We start from the raw sequence: 18,256 nt of genomic DNA, 5'->3' as shown, positions 1-18,256 counted from the left end.
TTATGAGCTCTGTCTTCAAATATACTCACATTGCTCTTTAGGACTTCCACCCATGAATTTTGGAAGGACAAAATTCAGTTCATGGTACCATGCTTTTAAAGTTTTAGTACAACTTGACAAATAAAATAGTAGAAAGCCTACGACGGGATATCAATTAGGTAGTTTCTGGAACAGAAATCAATATTACAAAGCTGTTTTGGTTTTGGTCTTGAATATCCTTAATGACTAGCGAAGCTAGGAGTGACGAATGAGGTCAAAATAAATTTTATGTGAGGACTGGGGATGTGGCTCAAGTACTATCCCTGCTTAGCAAGTGTGAGGCTGTGAGTTCAAATCCTAACACTGTCAAAACAAACATGACAAAACAAAAAACTGTTTACAATAAGCTGTTGGAAAATGGAAATGATGGTGTTTCTGCACATTTTTAAATGTTTTAATATTGATTCTCTGGGAATGTACTCCTTTTAGTGATAATAACAGGTGCCATGGAATGACCACCTGCTATTTAGTTTAATAGTTTCTTTCTTTCTTTCTTTCTTTCTTTCTTTCTTTCTTTCTTTCTTTCTCTTTCCCTTTTTCTCTCTCTCTCCCTCCCTCCCTTCCTTCCTTCCTTCTTCCCTCCCTCCCTCCCTCCTTCCCTTCCTTCCTTCCTTCCGTCTCTCTCTCTCTCTCTCTCTCTCTCTCTCTCTCGCTCTCTCTCTCTCCAGTACTGGGTTTGAACTCAGGGCATACACCTTGAGCCACTTCGTTAGTCCTTTTTGTGATGGGCTTTTTCTAGATAGGGTTTCACAAACTGTTTGTCCAGTCTGGCTTCAAACTGTGCTTCTTCTGATCTCTGCCTTCTGATTAGCTAGGATACAGGCCTGAACTACTGGCGCCTGGCTAATATTTTCTTTATGTAATCCCCTTGAATCCTGCACCAGCACTAATGAGTATAGCAGTATAGTCTCCAATTGAGAGACAGTAATTACAGCAAGTGACCTAGAACGTGGGCTCTGGATCCATTCTGATGAGTTTCCATTTGCAGTTTGCTAGCTGCAATGGTACAGATAAGTCACTTAACCTTTTTAGTGGCTTAGTGTAGTAGTTATCTATTGCTTCATTAAAAAAACAAATGACTCCAGAATTTGGTGGGTGTTCAGAGAACTCACACATGGTTTACCATATGGTTCTATTCAGAGTCTTGGGGTCAACAAGGGCTCTCCTGCCCTCCAGGCTTGAGCAAGGCTGGAGGGTCTGCTTCCATGGCTGCTCCTTTGCTAGACATTTAATGCTGGCTGTTGGCCAGTGGCCTCAGTCCTTCACATATGGACCTGACCGGCAGCTGCTTCAGTGTTCTCATAACATGGAAGATAGCTGGCTTCCCAATAGTTGGTCAAATATGTGTTAATTTGGTTATAATGGAAGTTAAAACAAACAAACAAAAAAGCTGTGAAAGTGGCCTTGGAGCATAAATTACTTGAAGAGTTTCTAGTTTTTTTTTAAAATACCCTTAATGTTAAAATATTTTTTATTGGGCTGTTGGAGTGGCTCAAGTGGTAAGAGTACCTGCCTACCTAGCAAGCGTGAGGCCCTGAGTTCTAACCCCAGTGCCACCAAAAAACTAAAAATTATATATATATGTGTGTGTATTATTAATTTAGAGAAGACAATGTCTGTGAGAAAATGAACTTTCTTTTGGATTTTCTCTTTGTAGTCATTGCAAGTGATTGCTTTTTCTTTTATTTAGTTCACATTCTTCCTTTGTTCTAAAGCTTTGACATCTAGCTTTGACAGTCATGGTATGTTTTATTTTCCTGAGAGGGGGAATAATGTACAATACTGTTTAGTTTTGTGCTATTGGTGTATTGAATTTTTAAACTGTGTGTAACCTCAATAAATTATTTGAACTGAGGGAACAAAGAGAGAGAAAGAGAGAGAGAGAGAGAGAGAGAGAGAGAGAGACAGAGATGGAAGCTGACCACTGTATGGCCTAGACCCAGAAGTCAGAAAACATCACTTCTGCCATGTTCTACTCTTAAAGAGTAAGTCATTGATCTGTTGTGTATCCACGCAGAGGGAAATCAGGCTCCATCTTTTTTTTTTTTTTTTTGACAGCACTGGGCTTTGAACTCAGGGTCTCACACTTGCTAGGCAGGTGCCCTACTGCTCCTCCAGTCCTCATCCCATGTTTTGAAGCAAGATGTGTCAAGCTTTGTGGACACTTTTAAACCACCAAACTTAATTTCCCTGTTAAGTAGAGATAATTATGATAGGGCACTGTCCTGCTAGTGAGTTTCTACTCCTGTTAGGAAAATGTAACATATACACCAAGAGCCAGCATACACAGAACAAAGTGGAATTGAAAGAGGAATCACTTCTAAGTCAGAAGACCAGAGCAGAGGAAGAGAAGGCAGAACTTGAGCTCGACCTACAGTTGTATGCCCTTTAGTCAGAGAGGGTTGCATGAGCAGAGACGTTCAGAAAGTACAGATGTGTGATCCAAAGAATGAGTATAATCTGTGTGTGTACTGGGGGTCAGGGAAAGACAAACATAATTGGATTTGGTAAGCTTTCAATTCAGTTATTCACCAAATCCAAAAGCGACATATTCCTAGTTTATTTCATTAGGCAAGGTAAAATTCATCATCTTCAATGGACATATTTGTCTTTTAAAAATGTAGTTGCACATGGTGGTCTACACCTGTGGTCTCAGCTATTTGGGTGGCTGAAGCAGGAGGATCCTTCAAATCCACCCTGGCAAGAAGCCAGGGTTTTGAAATCATCTCAAAAACTTAAAATCTTATCAAACAAATAAATGCATATGACTTTATGCATATGAGTAAAATAGATTCATAAAGAACACCAGCAGACCCATGCCCTACCCATGGGCCACCCTGTGTCTTTCACAGAGAGAATTCATTTTATCTGGGTTAGGGATCGCTTTGGTATTTGCTTTCATTTAATAATACAGCACTGTATCTTGATTGCTCACTTTCAGACATTAGCTCATGGCTTCTGCTTATATTCCTTCCAGCATTGTTCTAAGGCAGTTTTAGTTAAAGTCATAACTAATGTTTCACTTGTCATAGCTGTATAAGGGTGTGTGCATGCCCGACACCCGGTTGTAAATGGAACAGAATTTTATAATAGCAGCTGTGCAAATAACATGTGAGAGTTGAGTGCCTATGAAGTTTTTAGCGTGAGCATTTGATAATTTAGACAGCAACTGTTTTTCTTAAGAAAACCATCCTAATCGTTGGGCCATTTAAATTAAATCACTACATTGGCTAGTTATAAGAAAATTCAATTTGATCATTTCACTTATGCCTGAGACTTCAGTTCTGTTTCTTTGCACCCAAGGAACTCAGTTGGAGGTCACTCAGAGTAAAGCCTTTCTTTTATCCCCGTGTCATGATGCCATAGATGTTATTGAAGGTGAACTCTTGGTTTTGCCTTGTGGATTTTGAAGTCCTCGGCAAGTGTTGCTGAATACTAGTTAACTGAGTATAATACTAACTAAATACTAGTTACTGAGTACAATGCCTTGGATGTCTGAGCTTCATGGGAGGTATATGACACATTTATTTCCCTAGGTAGTCCTTCTATCTGAAAAGCACCTTAACTTTTGAAATGATTCAACCCTCAAAAAAATTCCACTTCTATGAAAACCAGAGTCATTATCCCAGGTTTTTACATAGGACAGCACACATTTTGGCACCCTTCAGTTGACTGGCTTCCATCCAGATCAATGTCACAGGAAAAACATTTGTATTTATAACCCTCCTGGCCTCTAAGATTAGGAGGCCTGATAACTAGAGGGTATTTTCTTTGCTGAGTACACATACCCATCTTTATTTTCCTTGTAATGACCTTTGACTCTGAGATAGTATTAAGGAGTGGGGGAGGTTATGCAGGCCTGGAACAAGATGCTATGAGTGAGCAAAGTTGTTCCGTGTTAAGAACAGCTGGTCTTGAAGTCTGTGAGTGTACACATGCGTGCGTGTGTTTAAATCCTTCATCTGCTGAAATCTTTTATGCTGTTCACTTTATCTGTGAGGGCTTATTCCTTTAAAAAGTTATTTTCTCTTCATTTTGTCAGTATATTAGGAAGAAAAGTAGGTCCACTCATCTTTAGCTGAAGCCATCTATCACCTTAAACAAAAGGTCTGCTCTGACTTTCTCTGTCCCATGCTTAACTTTAAAGCCATCAGAACTCCTATTCTATAGCTTTACCAAGTTGTAATTGTTAATAGAATAATTATCATGGAAATTACTCCACGAAAATTGACCCCCTTACAGTGTACAATTCAGTGGTTGTCAATATATTTGCAGAGTAAGCCATCACTACTATCTAGTTTTAGAACAATTAATTGCATGATCCCAAAACGAAATACTGTGTGCGTTAGCAGTCAGTCCTTGCTCCCACCACCCCACCCCCAGGGAGATGCTAACACACTTTCTGTCTATACAGATCGGCCTGCTGTGGACATTTTGTATGAGTGGCTTACACACTGTGTGGTCTTTTGTGACTCATTAATTTGACCTTGCATGATGTTTCGGGGGGGGGGGGTGTTGATCTATGTGGTGGCATATATCAATATGTCATTCCTTTTTATGGCTGTTAATATTCAGCTGTATGAATGAACCACATTTTCTTTATCCATCCATCTGTTGATGGACATTTGGGGTATTTTCACTTTTTTTCCCCCTTTTTTGTGGTGCTGGAGTTTGAAATCAGGGCCTTGCATTTGCTAGGCAGGCACTCATCTCTTGAGCCCTTTGTTTTGCTTTTTAGTTATTTTTTGGATAGGGTCTCACATTTTTGCTTGGGCTGGGCCTAAGGCTAGGCCTCCCTTGTAGGATGAACTCTAGGCCTTACCACTATGTCTGGCTTATTGGTTGAGATAGGTCTCTCTAACTTTTTCCCTGGTTGACCTTGAACTTTGATGCTCCAAATCTCGGCCTCCCAAATAACTGGGATTACAAGCATGAGCCACCTCGTTCAGACTGTTCCACTTTTTGCCTACAATGAATAATGTGTTTATGAAAATTCCTGTTCAAGTTTTTGTGTGGATGTACATTTTCCTTTCTCTGGAGCATCTCCCTAGGAGTAGAGTTGGCACCTTGGACACATTTAGCATTTTGAGGAACCGTTTTCCCAAGTAGCTGACTTACTTTACATTCTCATCAGTAATGCATGAAAGATTAAATTTCTCAATACCCTTGCCAGTGCCTGTCCTTCTTATTTTAGCCATCCTCATAGTGGAGCATGTAAAATTTTGTAATAGCAGGAAGATTTGGGGATGAAGAGAAAAAGAGAGATGACTCAGCAGCTTCAGGGCCAATAAGATCAGGTCTGGTGAAGACTTAGGAAAGAACTGTTGTCAGCTTGATTTAGTAAATTCTTCATTCGTTCCTAATATCTTTTATGGGTGGGGGCATCTGATTTGGGTTGAGCTGGAAGAAAAGATAAAGGAGCCAAACAAATGAGTTATTGAAAAAGTATACAACTTGTATTAATAGCAACTCAACCAGCATAAAACAAAGGCAGAAAATGTGTTTAAATGATAGAATATGATGGATGCCAAGGGTTTAGCTGGCGAGCCACCTACCTACCGTTCTGCCTAACCCTGCTAAACAATGTTCTGAACACCTGTTTTACTGCACCCCTGGAAATAACTTCTTACACTGAGTCCATAAGCAATCTGAGGTCCTTAGGGAGAAAGTAGGGAGCTTATGAAATAGGCTTAAATAACTCTGGGCTTGATGGTTAAACCCATGCGACACCAAGTCTACTTACAGCTGGCACATTTAATCAGCAGTGGCTAGATAAACAACTGTGGCAGTATTGCTGGCAATGTGTGTCCCGTGAAACAACACATTAGCTGTACTTTGCCCGTGTAATATAGCACCGGACCTAGAGGGAGAGCTGCTTTATTGGGCAGGATATTGCTAGTCGTGTTCAAGGTTGGCATGTTATCTCGTGGAGGACTCTTGTGTCTACTTAACGTGATCGTGTTTCCCACTGTCCTGTGTGCTTACATTTTCCTACAAATGAATGGGTTCTTCAGCTATTAAAAGTACGTGTTGAGTTGGACAAAGTGACTCAGGCCTGTACAGTTTAAGGCTAGTCAGGGCCAAAAGTTAGAAAGACTGCATCTCAAGAAAGAAGCATGTGGTGTGGTGGTTCAGACCTGTAATCCCACCTCTGTGGGAGGCATAGGTAGGAGAATATAGTCTGAGTCCAGTCTGGGCAAAAATGTGAGACCCTTTCTAAAAAATGTAACTAAGGCAAAATCACTGAGGGAGTGGCTTAAGTGGTGGAGCAAGCACAAGACCCTGAGTTTGAACCCCAGTAACACACACACACACATGCACACACACACACAGCACATATCTAACATCTAGCCTTTATATGTGCTAACAATTTTGACAGGTAGGATATTTCACATTTATCTATATTTTTATTCATGCCTCCTACCCCACTGACAAGCATTCAGCACCCAATAGATACCGACAAAATAAATGTAGGTGTCACCAGGAGTCTGGTTTTGGTTGTAGGACTCCCATTAAAATATCGCCTACTTTGGGTTCTTTGTGCAGCCTTCACTTATGCAGACATGGGAGTTCTTTCTGGGAGCAGGAACTGTAGTATAAATAAGTGCCCAGTAATTTGGCAGTAAATTTGCCTTTGCACTGAAGTTGGCAGTGTAGCTCAGTGTTAAGGCATCTGCCTCAAATGCACAAGGACCTGGGTTTGAACTCCAGCACTGCAAAACCAAAAAACAACAAATACACCTCTGCATCTTGCAGAATCTTATCAGAATAAGACTTGTAGTTTCACTAATGTTTAAGAATCAACTGTAATTGATTTTTATTACTTTATCATCTGCCGTTTGAGAGAACCTGGAAACTGAGTCACCTTAATGGGTTATGGGGGAGCTGTAGGAATGACACTGCTCTTTGGCACAGAAAAAATGCCAGTCCCTCAACCTTAAGATGTACTTATGTGGCTCCCTCAGCCTCTAGTCATCTTGAAGTCAGGCCCCTCCCATGGAGAGAAATGCAGAGGGAAAACTCAGTCTGTTGTGGCTTTTAAAATTTTCCCCCATGTTTCTGTAAGTGCATATTTTAAAAGAAAGATAATTTGTGTTTTATTTATTCTCATGTAGTTATAAAACATTTTGAGCCCAGAACGTTCTTGCAGGCTTTTCTTTTTTTTGCTGCTTCTTATTTTATTTATTTATGTAATTTTTTTGGTAGTATGGGGATTTGAGTCCAGGGCTTCATGCTTGCAAGGCAGGTGCTCTACTACTTGAGTCTCACCTCCACCCCATTTTGCTCTGGTTATTTTGGAGATAGGGTCTCACTTTTTGCCCAGGCCATCTGATCCACGATCCTCATAGTTTACATTTCCCACCCTAGTGGGAATATTAGGTCTTTGCCACCAATGCCTGGCTTTTTTCCATTGAGATAGGGTCCTGCAAACTTTCTTGCCTGGACTGACCTGGAACCATGATCCTCCCCATCTCAGCCTCCCACTGTAGCTGGAATGACAGGTGCATGCCACCTGAGCCCTGCTGGGCTTTTCTTAAAATGTTGTTACCCCATACCCAGGAGATCCCCATCCCCATCCCTCACTACTCAACAGTTTGGTAACTGTAGCAGCTAGCTTTCAAATAAATGTTCTGACCAAAGCCTGTGCTCTGAAGTCTGACTGCCTGAGAGTTAAGTTTGCAGCTCAGATACTTGTAGCTGGTAATCATGGACAAGAAAGTGTTTTGTCTCTGTTTCCAGCCAGTTGTCCATAGCCAGGGACAGATTAAACTTCTTTTGGGCTCTACTGGTTTCTCCACTTCTGGTCTCACAGGTCTAAAATCAAGGTGACAGTCAACCTGGGCTTTCTCTGGGAAAGAGAATCTGTTGCCTGAACCGTTGGGTCATTTCAGTTTCAGTTCTGTGCAGTTGTAGGGTCAGAGTCCACATTCTTCTGCTGGCTTGTCAGCTTCTAGAAGCTTTCCACGTGCTCAGGCTCAGGACTGCTGTTCATCCACAGCAGCTCATTGTGCTGTCCAACAGAGTAGCAGGCTTTTACAAATCCTGTCATGAGACTTAATGAAGGGGAGAAAGTGGCTTCAAGAAATCTGGTGCTGTTAGGATAAGTATTTTGGTTGTTTCCGTGGCCAGCCTTCTTCTCATAGCTGAGGTGTAGTGATAAGAGATTTGCATTCTACCAGCTTTCTTCTTTCTCCTTGAAGCTAAGATTGCAAGTACACTACAACCTCCCAGCCATTGCTAAGTGGAGACACGTGAGAAGCACTAGGACAAATTCCAAGGTTAGAGTTTGGTTCAGTTCCGTGCCATATGCCAACACAAACGTGCAGCATTGCTGATTATTGGTCATAATCTTTTTTTAATGAGAGCAAATGTTGTTACATGGTTCACTGTTTGCTGCTTAAACTGAGGCAAAGTATTTATGGTCTTCAAGTGCTGAGTGGACTTCTCTGTGTATTCTGTACACTGGCCTAGTTGTAAATTTACATTTTTAACCTGAATTGGTCAAATGTAGCCAACAGCAAATGAAAGCTAGCAAGAAAACTTGAATTGGAGAACAAGGAGGTGGAACAGGTTCTGCCTGGAAGTGTGGGGTGGCGGGGCAGGGGTGGGTCAAATAATGTATACACATGTAAGTAAATGTAAAAATGATTTTAAAAAGAGAGATTTTATACACACACGCACGCATATATATATATAACCCTCAGATGGATGTGAAAGTATATATACCTTGAGTCAGGAATTTTTCACTATATAGTAAACAACTTACTGATTGATGAAAAGAGTGATGTTATAAGGGCTTGCAGAGTGGCTCAATTGGTAGGGTGCCTGCCTAGCAAGTGTGAGTCCCTGAGTTCAAACCCAAGTAACATCAAAAAAAAAAAAAAAAAAAAAAACCTTAGGGTAAAATTGATGTTAAAGATAATGGTGACCACTATCCCCCATCTGCAAAATTCTCTTGAAACTTTTAGACTCATGAATAACAACATTCTAGTTTTTATTCCAGTTCAGTTTTTGAAACAACTGCAAGTTTGTCGTTTCACAACCTGTTAGTACATCTGCAGAGCTGCATTTTACTTTGATTTTTGAGGTGCTTCTTTGGAATTTTGTTGCTGAGTTTCTTGGCCCTGACCACCAAATGAGCTGGCTGTTTGTTTTATTTTGCTCTGAGCCTACCGTAGCTTCAAACCCCTAGGTCTCAAAACAATCCTCCTGCCTCAGCCTCTGGAGTAGCTGAAACTGTAGGCAGGAGCCACCAATACAGCTTCCAATGGTTCTTTTCTTATCATTTAAGTACTGTTTGCTGTCTAATTCCTGCATAATGTCTACACCAGATAGTTCCGTAAATGAACCAGTTGTTCCACATTTCTTTAAAATTTATTTATGGGGTGGAGCTCACTTTATTCCTACACTAATTCATGTTCCTGTGTCTTAAAAACATGTATCACTCTATTAAAATGATTTCTTGATATGCAAGGCTTTGGGGGTGGGGGTCTCACAAGGTGCTTGAACTCAGACTCAGGGACAGGGACCTTTTTTTTTTTTTTTTTTTGGTGGCACTGGAGTTTGAACTCAGGGCCTCATGCTTGCTAGGCAAGTAAAATGCACCTCTTGAGCCACACTGTCAGCCCTGAATGAGTATTTCCTACTTGTATTTTTCACTTATAGTCTCCCTGCTTTCTGGTGTAGTCTAGGCTTAGTGCAGCAGCTGAAGACATCCTTTAAAACAGATTGTCTGTCTCTATAGCCCTAAATCCTCACTCAGGGAAAAAAATATGACTGGCTTATAATAAGGCTATAATGATCTTCCCTTAACCTAAGAATCACTTCTTGATTTTATCCCTTGCTATTCTTCTCTCTCTGACCACCAGGCTCAAAACCTACCTCAGGGCCTTGGCACTTGCCGTGTCCTCTACCTAGATTTACTTTCTCTTCTCTTGAGCTCTGCTTAAGTGTCCCATTCTCAGTAGGCCTCGTGACAATGTTCCTGCACAACCCTGCTTATCTCCTTCCTCTCCTTTATGTTTCTTCTTAGCACTTACACGAAACTACTTTGCATATATATTTTTAATTGATTTCATTCTCTTCTGTCTTCCCCTCCATTAGAAAGTTTCATAAAAGCATGAATTTTGCTATGTTTAGTGCTGTGTCTTGGTGTTGGAGAATGTCAGACACAGAAAGTATTTGATAAACCTCATATGGAATATACAATAAATGTCAATTATGTATCAATGTACATCAAAAGAGAAGCATTGCTAACTCTTTCTTATTATGCTGTGAGACATTGAAGGAAGCCATTGTAATTACTAATAAAAACACCAGAACAAAAATGAATAAAGGAGTGTTTTGATACCAGCAAATCAAAAAGTAATGCAACTAATCAAGTAATTCTAGGTTGCACAATCCTTAATCCAAAATTTGATAGGCTCCAAAATCCAGCATTTTTTTGGTTACCTTATAATGCCAGAAGTGGAAAATTCCACATGTGACTTCATGTGTTGGGTTATAGTCTAAACACACATACAATACAGAGCACTGTATGAAATTACCTAGTGCTGTGTATAAGGTATGAAACGTGACTTTCATATTTAGTCACAGATCCTATTCCTGAGACATCTCATCGTGTTATGCAAATTTAAAAAAAAACCTTAACTTAGGGTCCCAAGTGTTTTGGAGAAGGAGAATTCAACTCATGAACCCTGAATTTTTGTTACTCAAAAGTGTCAGAAGGCAACTTAGTTCTTTTTCAGTATTGGGGTTTGAACTCAGGGCCTCACACTTGTTAGGCAGGCACTGTACCACTTGAGCCACTCTGCCAGTCCGGAAGCATCTTCCTTAATAAGCCCATTTGTACTGCCCATGCTCATTCCTCTATAAGCCACCTTTGAAGGTGTTGAGCAGTCATGATTCTCACTGAAGGTCTTGGCTAGAGGATTCCTGCCGGCTGGTGGCAATAGTGATACTTATCACATATTTCTGGAAATAGTACCAATTATGGATTCACAGTAAGTTAGCACATACTTAATCAGCAGGAAATGAGGTGAGAAGAAATGTCATGTTAATAAGTTACGGTCTTTACTGTCAATATATTCGAACAGGGATTTGGGAGGTGTATTATAAATATTTAAGGGTCAAGCATGAGTATACTTCTGTCAAAGCCACTAATGTCCAATGAGTGAATCCATGAATCTGTCTTCCATTGTAGCAAATGGAAATGCTTTTGTATAGGAAGTGGTAGAGGTCTGTATTTCTTTTTTGAGTTACTCATGTTTTACTTTGTTTGTTGTTTTGGTTTGGCTTGGCTTTTCTGAGACAGGGTCTTACTATGTAGATCAGGTTGGCGTCAAACTCAAAATCCTCCTGCCTCAGCTTCCTGAGTCTTAAGATTACAGGAATGTCCCACTATGCTTGGCCTCTCAATTACTTTTGTCTTTTGAGAATATATTTATTGATTCTTCCATTATTGCCACAAAGGGTTTCATGCTATTTTGTTCAGCATGTAATTCTTTGAGTGTATCTGTCTCCCTTCCCGTTATTTGTTAGTTTTATTTCCTGAAGAACTATTGATCATCTTTCAGAAATTGGAAGTAAATGATGAAATGCTAACTTCTTTTTTAAACATATTGTCATAGGTGTATAACTGTTCTGCACATTGGTTTTATTTGATCCTTGGTCTTCACACATTACCTGCCTGAGAGCGTAAGGTTTCATTTTAAAGCCAGAAGGCCAAAGCCCATTATCAATTACATTATCAAGAACCTGGAGTACTGAGTTACCTATTTCTTTAAATGCTGGGGATTGGATCACGATTTTAAAACAGGTAGCGCATACCATAAAAACATCCAGGCTCATTTTGGGTTAGTCACCATAAAACAAGAGAAAAGGAAAAACAGGTTCACAGTTCTTTATTTTTTTTATACTATAAAGTTATTAAAAACCATGGGTAGTCTTCTGTTTTTAACCTCCTCAAACTTAACGATTTCCACTTCTTATGTCTCCTTGCTAGTTAAGATTATACTGCCAAAAACAGAAGGCATGAACCAATTTGAGTTACAATACATGGAAATGTCACAAGGATCTTTAGGTCTATGTTAAACAAACACAAATACCTTTTTCCAAAAATGGAGAACAGGAAGGTAAAACAGTTCCTCCCTAGGGGTGGGGGTTGGTACCAGTGGGAGGATAAAGGAAAGGGTGAAGAGGGTGAATATGTGGATATATTATGTACTCATGTATGAAAATGGAAAGATGAGACCTATTGAAACTATTCCAGGAATGGGGGGAGGGAGGGATAAAGGGGAATGATGGAAGGGTGCATTCAACTATGATAAATTGGAAGAAATGTTGTAAATGTCACAGCGTACCCTCAGTATAATAATAATATAATAAGAAGAGAAAAAAAAGGGTTATACTGCAGTGGAAATAATGTCATCATAAACAATCCCACTTAGGTCACATAGGGAGGAGGTAGAGAATCAGGGTCCCCACCCAGGAGTAGATCCTGAGTTGCATTCTCATCCTATGCTCTGCAGCCACTCAGTTCCCCATGTGTGACTTTCTGTGTGTCATCTGTGGGCCCGCTTCCTGTCCGCAGCACTGAGTTAGGTCACATGTGTTTCATAACTGCCTCATCTTCCTTTGGATCTCATTTGCCTCACTCTTGTGTTCCTTACTTGCTTGACTGACTACAGCTGATCTAGCTAAGGAATCTAATCTGTATAATAATGTATCTTAGTTAAATTTTCATTCTCTTAAATGTCCATTAAAGGGATATATTATTATTGTCCCTGAGCTAGTCACTATGGAAGATTTGTGTTTTCCTCTTAACAGACAGCAGAACACAAAGTTACATAAGTGAGCAACTTTCCCACATTAAGCATTGGCAAAATAAATCCCAAGAATTCCAGGAAACATTTCATTTGTGTGCTTCTGATGGCACAATCACACATTTTGGGCTGCATACAAGATTTTTGTAGGAGAGTCACATATTCTGAACTACAGCAATGCTCTCCCCTTATATATTGGAGTGCATTCCAGGACCTCCAGTGGATGCCGGCAACCACAGGTAGTACAAGTAGTAGTGCCCCATAACACTGTTTTTTCCTACCCATTTATATCTGTGATATAGTTTATCTTATAAATTAGGCACAGTAAGTGATTTACAACATTGGTCATAAAACAGGATAATTATGTCAATATAGTGTGATCAAAGTTACATAAAACTTACAAATTGTTTGTTTCTGAGAGTTTTCACTTAATATTTTCAGACTGCAGTTGACAGAGAGTATTTGAAAATATGGACAGCAAAACCTCCAATAGGGGAGCTTAGTGTGTGACAGCTAAAGTTTATTAAAGTTATTCTTTCTGATGCTTATTATAGAAGGGTAAGGCGAACTTTATTCAACACTATTGTAATAGCGTCTACTGCAGCATTGGGGTTTTGCAGAAGGGGGCAGAGTTTGGGCTCAGCTTGAAATAATCAATGAAAAGTGGGAATTTATAGGGAAGAATTGGGATAGTGGATAGAAAATTACTAAGAGGAAGCAACAGGGTTAAGAGGGGATGGTAGCTAAACCTACCTTATTGGATTCTTGCCAAAGGCAGGCCAGCATGAGGAGACATCTTCTAAGGATGCTGGGAGTTGAGTACTTGGTCAGTAGCTAATATCTGAGGGTGATCAGATCGCAAAGGTGGGGGATTCTGGGTAGCCCAACTTAGCAGGATTCTGCTAGACCAGGCTCTTGGGAACATGTCCAAGGTGGAGCTTCCATGGAAAATTGCTCTGAGGAGATTGACTAAAGTTTGGTCAAGGAGAAAAGCTGTCAAGCTTACCAGGCTGTGTAGGAATTAAGTTTCCTTTAGTCTTCTCTGTACATAGTACCCTGGTCACCAAGCTCAGTGTCCCTCGTGACAAATTCAACCAAGAGATTTTTGTTTTTTACAAACTCAAAGACACGTATCAAATGGAAGACTCCATTATACCTTAAAAAAACCTAATCATTATTTTAATTTCAGGAAGAACACATAAAATTGAAGCACTAGCCCATTTTATGTGTTGAATAACACTCAGGGATTTCAGAATTTCTTGAATAAGGTAGTAATTCTTCTTCATTAAAAAAAAATACCAAAACTCAATGCCTATCTCAGTCTCCAAGGAGTTTTTTTTTTTCTGAATAAAAGAGTTGGACTTATTATATCTGTGCTTTTGTTGTTGTCTGTGAAATACGCCTGAGAACATTTTTTATCCCTCTTTTCTTCCAGATGGCAGAGACGATGCTCGGGGGAATAGCTTAAGAGACTTAATCAGAGCGCTGCCAGACACCCACTACCACCTCCTCAAGTACCTCTGCCGGTTCCTGACAAAAGTTGCCAGGCACCACGTGCAGAACCGCATGAGTGTTCACAGCCTCGCCACTGTATTTGGGCCAAATTTCTTTCAGTAAGTTAGTGGAGTTTTGCTGTTCATATCATCGTGTTTCTTTCCACTTCCTACTGCCTGAAATTACTAGGATGTAGAAGCAGAGCTGTATCTGAAAAGTCACCCAGGTTATGCTAGGTTTTAGCCTTGTTTTGATCCAGGTTTGAAGAAGGCAAACATACCTTCTTCTAAAACTGCAATTTTCAGTGATCCAAATAACCTGATTTAGAATGCCGGAAATAAATTTTACTTTCACTAAGAAGGGCATTTAAAAAACTGTTAACTGAAACATTGATTAGCATACAGGAAGATGTTTTAAAAAGTGATAAAATTCAAATTATTGCTTATAGATGGCAAATTATGAGCAGAATATGATGGTGACAGAAAAATCAAACCTCTACTGCATTTGCTTTCTTGATTTAATTTCCTAGGAACTAATCTGACTGGAAATAAACTGGTCTGCTTTGGTAAGTGCTATGTCACTAGCCACGAGAACTTGTGTAAAACTTTGTGTTTTATTTTTCCCTGTTATTCCTTAGCTCTTTAATTGTTTATATATGAAACACAGTCTTTGCAATCTAGAGGCTTTGCTTTTAACTCTCGTATTGACTCCTCTGATATGGTGCACTTCTGTCCTAGTTAAAAGAGAGAGGGAGAGAGAGAGAAAGCACTCTCGCTCCCCAAGGTCACTGAAACTCTCAGCAAGCTCGTCTGGTTCTCCACTCTTAATCTTCAGGCTCGTTCAGCTGCCCAGAGCTGGGACCAATCCAGTCCTCAAAATGGCTAAGTACATCCTGGGGCTTAGATCTTAGATACAGGCCATCCACTGCCCCAAGTGGAGACAAGGTCTACCTTAATAACCGTCCTATCCAATCACTTTAAAAATATTAACTTTTAAGTAACGGTATGCTGTAGGATATGTTAGGGTCCCGTGATTAAATATTTCACATACAGGTTCCGTCACATTCTTAGGAGCTCTGTGACAGTAAAACGTCTGTATTTGTTTTTACTCGTATCTGTACAATATAAACCATTGTTTGGTGACCTACATGCAAGGAATAAAGGTGTAAGTAGAGAACTATTCAATAATTTTGAAACCCCAGGTTCTGGAAGAAGTAAAAATGAATTTGTAAATAGAATACTAATTTTTTTTGGTGGTACTGGAATTTGAACTTGGGGCCTCACGCTTGCTAGGCAGGCCCTGTACTTACACTTGAGCCCCTCTGCCAGCTCTAGAATCCTTACTTAGTAAGCAGTAAGCAGAGGCCCCCACATCACTGCTGATGTGTAAGTTGGGCTTGATCTGGAATTTTGGGTAGCTTGGTGTAATTAGCCAATCAAAATAGCAATAAGTCATCAGTTTTTAATTGGAGGTTCTTCAAATTAGTATGGGTTTTAAGCTTTTTATTGTGCTAAAATATCCATAACATAAAAGGTCCCATTTTAGCCATTTTTCAAAGTGTAAAGTTTAGTGATAGTAAATATTTTGCATTATTGTGATTGTTTTTCTAAATTTGTGAATATCAGTGCAAGGGTCTTTCTTCATAGAACTAGAGTATAGTTAAAAAAAAAATAGTGTTCATTGATCCCTTACCAAGTACAGTACTGCTGTACTTGTCTGATTGAGACTTAAAGGGAGGGAAGTAAGTTATTTTATGCTCGAAGTTTCTTTACTTAGGTCCAAAAAAAAGTGTATGTTTCAACTCCAGTGACCACAGCTTATAATTCTCTCACTGTGAATCACTGAAAGACAAGACAAAGGAAAGAAGAAAAAAAACAATAGTTTTGTTTTTGATTTTGTGTTGGAGACAAGGTCTCACTATTGTGCCTAGAATGACCATGAACTCCTGGGCTCAAGTAATCCTGTAGCAAGACTACAGGTCAGCCATCACACCCAACTAGCAAGAGTTGGTTTTTATTTAGTGCTTGTTATATGCCAGGCACAGTTATGCTGGGCACCAACAATTGCTCCCTTAATTTAACTTTTTTACTATTTTATTAATTTATTATTTGAACTCGGGGCCTCAGGCTTGCTAGGCAGGTGCTCTACCTCTTAAGCCCCTCCACCAGCCCTTCTTTGTGTTGAGTATTTTCAAGGTAGGGTCTCCCAAACTACTTGCCTGAGCTGGCTTCAAACTGAGTTCCTCTTGACCTCTGCCTCCCCAGCAGCTGGGATTATAGGTGTGAGCCATACCACCTGGCTTATTAATTTATTTTTTGTCTTGCTGAGATCAAACCCAGAACTTTGCACATGTTAGCATACATCTACCCCTGGGCTATATCCCCAGTACCTAGTTCTATTTTTTAAATGTTATTTTATATTTAATTGACATGTAGTAATTCTGAATATTTTGGGGGTACAGTGTGATATTTTGATAATTGTATTCACTGTGTGGTGAATAATTGCCATATCTGTCACCTCAGACATTTGTTGCTTCCTTATTTGGGGAACACTCAAAATCTTCTAGGTATTTTGAAATAGTCAATTGTCAAACATAGTTATTCTCACTATTCTATAGAACATAAGAAGTCAGTCCTCCTACCCAGCTGTACCCTTGTACCAGAAACCATCCTTTCTATACACTCTTACCCCCTTTCCAGGTTCTGGTAGCCACAATTCCATTCTCTACATCTTTAAGATCAACTTTGTACCCTCTACACATGAGTGAGAACATGTGGTATTTGTCTTTCTGTGCCTATCTTATTTTACTTAACATAGTGTCTTCCAGTTCCATCCATGTTACAGCAAATGACAGGATTTCATTCTTTTTATGGCTAAATAAGATCCCCTTGTGTTTATGTTCCATGTTTTCTTTATCCCATCATTCATCAGTGGACACCTAGGTTGATTCCATATCTTGGTTATTGGAAATAGTTTACAATAAACATGGGAGTCTTAAATGTCTTTTTGACCTACTGATTTCATTACCATTGGATTTGTACACCCCAAAGTGGTATTGCCAGATCATTTGGTAGTTCTGTAGCTCTTTCTTTAACTTTTTTTTTTTTTTTTTGGCAGTATCGGGCTTTGAAGTCAGGGCCTTTTGCTTGCTAGGCAGGTGCTCTACCACTTGAGCCATGTCCCAGCCTCTTTAACTATTTTTTTGAGGACCTCCATCTTCTCTTCTAAATAACTGTACTGGTTTACATTCCCACTATCGGTGGATGAAAGTTCCCTTTCCTTGACATCTTGTCAGTGGTTTTTGGGTTGTTTTTTTTTTTTTTGTCGTTTTGATAAAGTTTGTAAATTTCCATATCTTTTGTTACACCTTTTTTCTTTTTCCTAATGTTAACTTTGCCTTGTCACTATTTATCTCAAAGTAGCCAAGACTTTTGTCTATTTATTGTTCTCAAAGAATCTGTTTCCAAATTTATTGAATAAATTTCCTTTAAATTTCTTCTAGTTCAGTCATTTCTATTTTTAGATCTATCATTATAACTTCATTTTTTTCACATTTAACCCAAAATTTTTATTATGAAAAATTTTAGTCATACAGTGTTCATACACTTTCACATTAACTTTATAAAAATGTCCCTTATTTCCACGTGTATTTGTAAACGTACACTTTTTAAAAACTGGACCATTGGAAAATAAGTTGCAGACCTCAGAAGTTCACTGCTAAATAATTATTCTTACTTTTTTTTCTTATATTCTTCTGTAGGTAGAACTACTGGCAATTTTATTCCCTTTTTTCTTGATTTTTTAAAATATTATCTTTATTTAATTTTATTCTTAAAACTTTAATTGATGCATTCGTAGACATTTATGGGCACAATGTGAATACATGAATGTAATATTTA

General features: G+C 39.2%; 1 protein-coding gene across 7 annotated transcripts in view; it reads left to right on the top strand.

The window, feature by feature from the left end:
• The window catches only part of Fam13a (family with sequence similarity 13 member A), a 309,967-nt gene that overhangs the window by 74,989 nt on the left and 216,722 nt on the right, over positions 1-18,256 (top strand). For all 7 annotated transcript variants that reach the window (XM_074041354.1, XM_074041353.1, XM_074041351.1 and 4 more), the window contains exon 4: positions 14,299-14,476. In XM_074041354.1, the coding sequence (XP_073897455.1) occupies positions 14,299-14,476 (178 nt within the window). The remainder of the gene's footprint in view (positions 1-14,298; positions 14,477-18,256) is intronic.

The sequence above is a fragment of the Castor canadensis genome, chromosome 9 (assembly GCF_047511655.1).
Source record: "Castor canadensis chromosome 9, mCasCan1.hap1v2, whole genome shotgun sequence".
In the NCBI taxonomy this organism is placed as follows: domain Eukaryota; kingdom Metazoa; phylum Chordata; class Mammalia; order Rodentia; family Castoridae; genus Castor; species Castor canadensis.
Note: the sequence above shows the minus strand (reverse complement) of the source record. Positions and strands in the feature narration are given on the sequence as shown.